Source organism: Perna viridis, chromosome 11 (assembly GCF_037379345.1).
Source record: "Perna viridis isolate PV_CMFRI_1.1 ecotype Kerala chromosome 11, ASM3737934v1, whole genome shotgun sequence".
Classification (NCBI taxonomy): domain Eukaryota; kingdom Metazoa; phylum Mollusca; class Bivalvia; order Mytilida; family Mytilidae; genus Perna; species Perna viridis.
The window spans coordinates 11,120,011-11,129,692 of NC_142455.1; the positions used below are offsets into that span (position 1 = coordinate 11,120,011).

Here is a 9,682-nt window from a genome sequence, read left to right on the forward strand (position 1 = left end):
TCTATTTTTAATTTTTATTGTTTGAAAACCGAATGTTCCTAAACACGCCTTGTGCGATTGGTTTGCTAAAATTAGCATAAGATATCCCTTCACTGATTGGATAAATATTATGGTACCACACTCAGACGATTCGCTAACAGCTGATCAACAAAGTATGCCGACTTCACATTTCATATAAACTGTAAACAATCAAGTGATTCAATACACAAATCAGGAAAAGCAGCTGCTGATACAGAAGTTATTGGTAAAGTATAGATTTATAGCATTTTCTGTACCAATTTTATTAAAATCGTTGAATTTTAGAAAGATATTTTGTTTAAGGTTCAAGATGTTGCAAATTGTTCTTAGACTGAGGTTCAAGGTTTGGTAACGGTCAGTGTGCATATACAGTGCTGAGTTCGTGATATGGGAATGGCAGTGCCTTTATCGAATCATTTTATGTTGAAATGCACATCTGTCGCATGAACATTTTCGTTATCAGATTATTGCTGACTGAAGAAAGTTCGTATTTTTACACACGGTTACTAAGGTTTCAAAATACTGGTATTTTAATATGTGACTATCAGCCTTTTTTGGATAGAGTTTAAAATGCACTACAATAAGAGACTTTTACTTACTTTAACCTATGTACAGTCTTCACAACTAACTTTCCAGTTCACAGGTCTGCAATATATTTTTCAGAAATTTTTATATAGTGACTGTTGGCCTGTAGTAGTTAATTTTACAGGTCCACCTCCATTTTGACAAGCATTGGGCCTCAGTACTGCTTAATAGTGAAGACTGCATGTAAAATTAATGTGAACCCTTTATGCAACTTGCTTAGTTGCTTCAAGCTAGGAGATAATTCTGATTTTTAGTTGAACCAGTGCACTTAGATGCAGCAGGTGCATATAACTTTTGAACAACAGATATTCCTTGTCCATTTTCATATCGCTGGAATAACATTGTACATTGTAAGGTTTAAATACCTTTTTTTCATGCTTCTCTTGTCAGGTATGGTGAGTGCTGCTTTAGTTTTCATAAAAATGTTCTAGTCAACACTTTATTAGAATTAGGAATGCATATTTCTGAAAGTGGTTTTATGTATAAGTTATTGCTTGAGTGTTTCAAATGATCACAAAGTATATTTTGGTTATATTTATTTCAATAGAAATGGCACTAAGTACAATGAAAACCCGAGCAGCTGTGTTGTTTTGTGTTGGGACTTTCTTTTCCATCATACTGAACCTGTTGCAGAAACAGAGAGGAATACCAAATCTTCCAGTAGCTGTAGAATTTTATTTTAGTTATTTGTCATCAGATTGGTGGGTTCATCCTGTTGTTGGTATTGCTGCAGGTTTGTATCAAATACTTGTCTATGTACTGTAGTTGTATTTCAATGACACCTTAAAGGCATTTAAAATATACTATAACTGTAAGGTCCTGAAAATTGTTTGGTTTCCAAAAAATGTCATCTCTTTTCTACTGATTCTTAGATAGTTATGTGCGAGTCCATATTTTGCTGTTACAGTTCCATATTTAGTCAATTAAGTATAAGGAAAAATCTGTAAAATTAGTCATGTACAGAATGTAAATTGTTATACAATCTTATATGTACTTGTAGGTGGGGCATTGTACTAAGTAATTATGTAATGTTTATTTCCATTTTGTAAATATGATAACAGAAACACAGAAAAAGAGAATACAGATTTTTAGATAAAAAAAAATTATAACAAATCTCTCTCTCTCTAAAATGGTAGAATCATTATTTATACCTAAATTGAGATAGAAAGTGAACAGTTTGTGTACATCTATAAAAGAATTTTTTAAAAATATTTTTCAGCAATTATTGGACTTCTATATCCATTTTTTGATGAAAGACTTGGTGAGCCACTGAAGTTTAGAAGAGAGTGGTCCAGTGTTATGAGATGTGTTGCTGTATTTGTAGGAATTAATCATGCTAGTGCTGTATCCTTTTTAAATTAATGCGAGGTTGCAGTAACTGATAAGTTGTCCGTAAACAGTAGTTTTCTGTGAAGTTCCTTCCTGTTAAATGGACATTTGGTCGTGTGGGACATAAAAAAAACTGATTAATAGGTTGCCCATAAATAGCAGTTCAAAAATTTCAAACCATTTGACAGGATATTTTGCCCCTTCATTTGCAAGACTAAACTAAATACCATCTGAACGAAATTTTCAAAGTATTTTTTTTGGTGCACAGGCTGTGGGGCTGTTTAAAATCTTGGTTGCCATCAATCTATAATGAGTATTTCCTGATCAACTTTGCTGCAGTGTATACTCATATGTACATTGTAATTACTTCTATTTCTTCATGGATTTAGAACACAAACTTCTAAGGATCAATGAATGAACGTGTGATGCAGACACTTTTACACTGAGAGCACAAGATTGGAAACTTAAAAAAAATATGACATTGTCTGAAAGTGGCAAATGTAAGAATTTCATTAGAAATATACATTTTTTTTATCAAGAAATTAAGAACTGACCTCGTTTTTTTAGTAACCTTGTGGACATGTACAGTGTATATGTATATTGCAAGTTAAATTCCTTAACTTTTCCATAGAAATTAGATTTTGTAGATAATTTTCAGTTATCCCTGACATTAGCAGCCATGTCTATAGGTCTGTGGTGGCTATTCGACAGATCAGGCAGTGGCTTTGGATTAGGCGTTGCCATAGCAGTTGTTGCTACATTTATTACTCAGCTGGTTGTATATTGTGGTATTTATAGGTAAGGATTTCTTATGAGAATATTTCCCCCCAAAATATTATTAAAGATGTTCTCTGTAAATTACAGAAGTAGGAACCCATTGGATCCTTTTGTGTTAATGGTTGGGTAGTCAATAAGCTTGTGTAACATATACTTCCTTGAGTGGAACAAAATAATTTTTACTTGGAATTGTATATTAAGCATGTTCATTGACTACCCTGCAGTGCACACTAAAGGGTCTATCACATGAAGACACGCAAGCAATTTTCCAGGTTTTTTGTCTGATAAATATCCCCCAGTACTGAAATTTATACATTCCTTCAGAGTTCAGACATGATCTTTACCTTTAAGATAAAATATTAATTTAACCTTTTAAATAAATCTATTTTTTCATCCTAATGTTTCTTTATTTTTTTCAATTTTGTCAATTTCCTCTTTTTTGTTGGCTTTGTAAAGCCATGGCTGTCTCTCAAAAAGGGTTCAAACTTTAGAAAATTCAATGTAGTCATTTACATGTATACAGATTTTTAGAATTTCTTGAGCATATTTGTAATTCATCTATTGGCATATTCATGTATAAAATCCCTCTCTTGTGATGACAATTTATTAGACTTGTATTGTAAACCCAATGTGGCAATGGTCACATTATAACCTAGATAAAGTGTGTCCCACAAAATTCCGAGTAAACCATACCTTGTTAGTCTAAATAACAAAGATAAAGGTATTTCACACCTGTTTGTATAGACATGTAGAACATGTATTACTCAGTCAGATTATCTGTTCAAACAGAAAATAGATAACCTACTTCTATTGTCAACATAAACTGATATTGTTTGACACTTAGTCTACACCTTATGTCAGATTAAATCTTTTAAACTGTTTCTGATTGACAGATTCTACAAAAAACATCTTAGATGTAACTAGCATGTTCAAAGATTTTTATTGCCTTTCCATTGAAGTTGGCACTCAGTTTAAGATGTTTTGACATTACAATCAGAATTACAGAACTCTTTGAGATTTGGTTCAACAAATCAGTAATATTATGGGTCAAAATACATGTACATGTACTGGTACATTGTACATGTATTACAGGTGTAGGTACCAGTCTTCACAGTAAACATTTGATCTTTAGGCTTAAACCATATTTAGAAATTTTTTTACACGTCTATAGATATTGATACCATGTAAGTGAAATTTTCGCAGGCCAGCCAGCATTTTTAACTGCCCTACTAGTTAATCGTGAAAATTTGTTCTGCATTTAATACTCCTTCATTCAGATGTACCTGTATGCACAGTACATAGATACTTCAGAGTATATTGTATTATGGCTTACATGTACTATCAAATATTTCATCATTTGTTGACATCAGTCTGATTTGTTGATATGAAATATTATTTAGTGTAAATACTTTTTAAATGAGATTCTAGAATATGTACACTGTACATTGTACATGTAGGTTAATGCAAGATAATCTTGCAACCATGATATGTCGGTACATGTAGAGGAACCCCATGAAGTTACATGTGTTTTGTGAACCTTGTAATTTATGAAAATTATACTTGGCAGAATTGAAAACTAGGATGCAGTGTTCTAGGATTCCACTTTCCCTTCACTTTAGGCAAATGCAATTTTGTTGTGGGAAAGTTGTAAATTTGGCAAGTAGAAACTTGAATTTTTGAAGAATTTGTAAATTTCGGGAAGCAGACTTTTACTATGGATAATCTTTGGAGTTTTCCACTGGAAACCAAATATTTTCAAAAATTATAGAACACTGAGGTTGTCCTGAAATTAATGCATGTTGAAAATATATAAAATTTGGTTGTCCTTTGGGCAAGTAATATATAACTTACTAGAGGTGTCCCAATTGTTATTTTACCTGCCCTGAGCAAAAAGACAACCTTTAACGTCAGACCCTGTCATGTACTTAATATATTACAGTGCCTCTTGTTTGTAAAGTGAAGAATCATCATGAAAAAAAAATGATGAAGCTGTTTATTATATTTCTGATTAAGATTATTAGACTTTTTAAAATTTCCACCTGTTTTGTAAGTGGAAGGAAAACAAATCAATCTAGCCTTCTGGTAATACTGGCAGTACACTATCATTTTTATTGAAATAGTTGTGAAATGGTTCTATTTGTTGACAAAATTTTTATTTCAAGTACATGTATATCATGAAATGTATACCCATGTCCTTTTGGTTCTAAGCATATTTTTGTCAATCAGTATCAATATTTGATCTGCAACTGCTCACAGCCACTTGATATTTTGTTGTATTTAAATTTTAAATGTAAATCATAAGTCCTGCTTTTGGATATACATGTATTTATAGACTCTGGCGATATCAATGTAATTAAAAGCTGATCTTGGATCACTCAGTTTTCTGTTATTTCACATGCAACTTAACAGAAAACCAAAAGCAATGCAAGATCTGCTTTTTATTAGATTGGGGCAACATTGCTTAAAGAAAATTACATACAATTTGAATTATTTCATGTACATGTATCATTACTATGCAATGTCTTTCAAAACATCTCGCTATTTACAACATCTATTTCACTTATAATTATAGGTACACTAAAGCAGACTTCCTGTTTGTACGATCATGGATGCCTTGTATCTTCTTCTCAGGGGGTGTGACAATGGGAAATATTGGCCGACAGCTTGCTGTGGTAAGATATACATGTTTATGCACCCCTGCATTGAAAAGTTTTCAGATGTTTTTTGTCCAGTAAATGGTTCTACAAGTATAAACAAATATGTTAATGTATTTGCTCTTGTTGATGCTAAATTAATTTAAATAACAGTATGAAAATTGGAAGATAAAAATTCCATGTGTTCATGAAGCCTTGGAGTAAATTTTGAACCTAAAGAAAAAATACTGAATTGAAAAACATAGGTTGACTAGAGATGCTCCGATGATCAATTATTAAGAAAAATTAATTTCTTGATTTTTCAATTTCGGGCGATGATCTGTGAATTTAATCATACACCAACAAAGGTTTATGCATTTTGAACACATTTATTAAAGACATAAATATTCCTCTATTGATTCCAGTTTTGGTTAATAGTATCATCAGACAGGTGACTCCTATTATTCTGATTAATCAATTATGGATTTTTCATTTGATTCCCAACACTAAGGTTGGCATGTTGAAAAACTTAACCCTTTATGTTCCTGAACACTGAAAAAAATATCAGAAATTTTACTTTTCTTTTGCAGTCTGATGAAGAAAAGATGAAAACCGACTGAATACACTTATATCCAGAAATTCCTTCAATGAATTTACCGGTTATATTGCAGAAAAAGGATTTTTTTAAAACCTTTTTTGTTTGAGATGGTTTTGCCCTGGAGTGCAGTGTTCAGACACAAGTCGGGACTTGTGGAAATGGAATTTGGGTCAAAACCATATCATTTGCTATATTTTAGTTGATATAAATCATACTGGAACAGAAATGCAAAACATGTTATGCAGTCCAAGTTCAGGAACAAGTTTAAAAGCAGAGAAGTAACAGATCTAAAATCTAAGATCATCAGACTACCTTCTGGGCATTGTGAAAGAGGAAAAACTTACTATTGACCATGACTCGTTGAATAATGATCCTAATTTGTTAGTGTGTATTTTTTAAACTTGATATTATGTGGAATTTCCATTTATGCAGTATTTTCAGTTACTATAAATTTTGTCTCCCATCACCATACAGCCATTGATTGTGATATTTTGTCTATGCTTTGTGCTACTGGAAGCTGAAATTGAACAAGTACATTTATATGTTTCTGTAAGTATCAGAAGTTTTTTTCAGAAAAAGTGGTAACTATTTATAAAAAATTTAAAGCTCTGGAAGTGTAGTGGAAAAGTCTTTGTTATGTTACAGGGGTTTCATTATTTTATTTGCAATGCAGGTACCTTTGGTTGCATAGGAGGTACATTTCATCATTTTGTTTAATAAAAATGTATGAAATTTTTAAATTCTGGAGGTACATGTACCTTTTAGTAGTTTAGAAGGTATAAGTATCTGGTACCGCCTCTCAATGAAAGGCCTGACATTATGTTAAACTTGTGCCATATTTTACACTTATAACTATTAGGGCAGGGGAAACAAGAAAAATGGTACTGGTGACATGCATGTAGTGATTCAACATCGTGAAATATCAACTTAGAAATCATGACCATATTTGTCATGCCTTCTTGGTTGATTTAGCTATAATTTCACTAACCCGTATTATTAAAATGTACAAGAACCATGGTTTTGAGGATTCCTTAGATGGTTGACATTGAATTTAGTAGGAAGAAAAAAATGGAATGATTAGCATAAGGCAGTCATCATGGTAAACCAATTGTTTAAAGCCTGATCTGATTAAAAAAAAGCTTGAGGGTCTGCAAAAGTTACATCTGCAGGCCATAAATATCTAAAATGTTCTCCAAGATATAGTTTGGGACTTTAGATCATAATGTTAATTGTGTATACTGAAAGTACATCTTAATGTAGAAGTAGAAAACTAGAAAATACTGTATAATGGAAAACCATATTTGATTAAGAATTATGTTTATATAAATACACATGTTCAGATATTTTTTACTGTCTTCCAGACTTGATGAGATATTAAGTTAGTAAAACTTTTGTGTTATAATATTATGTCTTAGTCAAAACTGAAAAGAGTTTTGAGATATTAAAATAGTCAGAACAATTATTGTAGACTTGTACATATACATGTACATCTGTTTATTTTTTTAATTTGCAATACAGTGAAAATTAGCTCCTAAGCATATATGTATGTGATGTTTTTCCAATATTTTTAATTTTGATAAGTACTTTCTTAAATTCATGTGAACAGAAAACTGGACAAAAATAAGTAGGAACATCCGAATTGATTTAATTAAGACCATAATATATTTTTATTTTTCCTTCAAATATGGAACCATTTTTCAAAGAAATAGCAGTAAAAAACTGACATTTTTAAACCAGAAGTTACTAAAAAAAGATAATTGTGAATCAGGTTCCAACAAGACATGGCATATTTCCAGAAATTTTAGTTTGAGAATATTTTCAAAACATTTTGAAAATAAAAAAAAAATAATCAGTTTGGGTGAGGATGAGAATCTAGGATTTTTTTTATAATCGCCTTAACTGGAAGTTTTTTTTATTGATTATCACACTGGTCATTTAGTTTTGGTCTGACAAATTCCATGCTGATTTCACTCTCAAGTCTGTATTACAGTGAACTTATAAAACCATCTGTTTACACTACAGCTCTCATAAATACATGTACATGTATGCATTTTGATGAGAAAATCAGGATGACAAAATATCGGGGGCAAGATGGGAATGTAATCTAGAATTTGTTTATTGCATTAACTCACATTCTTTGAGGTGCTGGGTCATCTTTTAAGGCATTATTTAAGAATCTCAAAAAAAAAATAAAAATACCGAATAAGTATGCATGTACATGTTCAATAAAATAAATTTAAAAAACGAGTATCACTTCACTATTGCATATTATAAGATGGCTGCACCACTGGGTATAGTATTCATGACATAAATACATGTATTCCATTGATATTAGATTCATATTCATCTGTTGAAAGTGGGCTGAATTTAAGGGGAAAATGTTTTCATTATTTTTAGCTTTTGTTTTTTCATGATATATAACTAGTCATTTTCTTGCTCAAATACTGTGGAAAACTATACAGTTAAACAGTATTCCTAACATGTGTTTGCCCACTGTTTGCAAGTATAATAAAGAAATGTCAAACTGAAGAAAAAGCCCAGAAACTTTGCCTCCTAGAAAAGTTCTAATGATACATTGTACATTGTATTTCTTCAATGAATTTATTGACTTGATGGTGATATTATGATTTATGAATGTCTCAGTTTGGTAAACTAATTTTATTATGCAGTATTCCAAGACATAGAGGCATTAAATATCTAGAATGGTGATGAAATAGTAATTGATAAGTTATTATAGTCAGTTCTCATTTCAAGAGAATTTTATTTTGTTTTTGTGTATGTCTCATATTTCCTTCCATGACTGAAATGTAAATGGCATATTATAATGTCTTGGTGAGAGTGTGATTCAGTGCTTTGTGGTTTGGAAGAAGGAAGTTCCTCATTGAGAGTGTGCGAGGATTGGTGGGTATGTGTGCAAGGGAAAATGACTCATTGTTGATGTGTAAGGGAAAATAACTCATTTTTGTGTCTGTAGATTGTGTGTAGGAGTTAGAACAGCAGAGAAAAGGGAGAGAAAATGATGAAAACAAATGTTGAAGTATTTTTTATTCAGTTCAGTTTTAGTTAAATGATTTTTGATTCAGCCGATCCCAACAGAGTTTTATTATCTAGATTAAAAAATCATATTCTGACCAGAAAATTAATCTGTGTTTTAATGCTTCAACTTCTTTAACCATAGAAATTGTTATTGGTTGAAATACTTCAACAATTGTAAATTTGTGATAGTTTTCAAAACTCAAGGAGTGGAAAAGGATCAAAGAGAAATTCATCATTGTTTACATCATAATTTTATTGGGGGGACAGGGAACTTATACAATAAAATACGAAAACTAGAATCATTTTGTATTATTATTCATTTAATGACACAATAGAGTAAAGAATTACATTCATGTACCTCGTTACTGTTTACATGTAGCTTAATCATTCGATTTTAAAATCATAATACATATTTATATTGCAAGTGGATAAGGATCATATGGAGACATGCATGAAGAAGGATGAGGTCTCACCAACAACTTCTTATGTTTCCATTACTTTACATGTTAAAAGGTAATTTTCAAAGTTTCACTGTGAATTCCCATGACAAATGACCTCTTAAAATTGCATACCATTGGAAAGCCTGGAAAAAAGGGTTTTCAAAATCATTATGGTAGTGGTACGATGATCGGAGAAATTTTTCGCACTATTTGCTTGTATAAAAAATGCTGAAAAAAATCCACATTTTGATGTTTTCTTCTAAAAC

At 31.3% G+C, this 9,682-nt stretch overlaps 1 protein-coding gene across 1 annotated transcript; it reads left to right on the plus strand.

The window, feature by feature from the left end:
• The first annotated feature begins 203 nt into the window (after positions 1-203).
• On the plus strand, positions 204-9,275 carry LOC148602966 (insulin-induced gene 1 protein-like). The gene is made up of 6 exons (XM_088551344.1): positions 204-244; positions 1,151-1,336; positions 1,823-1,947; positions 2,564-2,730; positions 5,282-5,381; positions 5,933-9,275. The coding sequence occupies exons 2-6, from the start codon at positions 1,153-1,155 to the stop codon at positions 5,960-5,962; spliced, it is 606 nt and encodes a 201-aa protein (XP_088407470.1). The 5' UTR covers positions 204-244; positions 1,151-1,152; the 3' UTR covers positions 5,963-9,275.
• The last annotated feature ends 407 nt before the right edge of the window (positions 9,276-9,682 follow it).

Bases quoted from the DNA above. Each gene is read 5' to 3' on its own strand.
- LOC148602966 (XM_088551344.1), top strand. From the start codon at position 1,153: ATGGCACTAAGTACAATGAAAACCCGAGCAGCTGTGTTGTTTTGTGTT. The intron at 1,337-1,822 runs GTTTGTATCAAA...AATATTTTTCAG, and splicing joins TGTTGTTGGTATTGCTGCAG to CAATTATTGGACTTCTATAT. The intron at 5,382-5,932 runs GTAAGATATACA...TTTCTTTTGCAG, and splicing joins TTGGCCGACAGCTTGCTGTG to TCTGATGAAGAAAAGATGAA.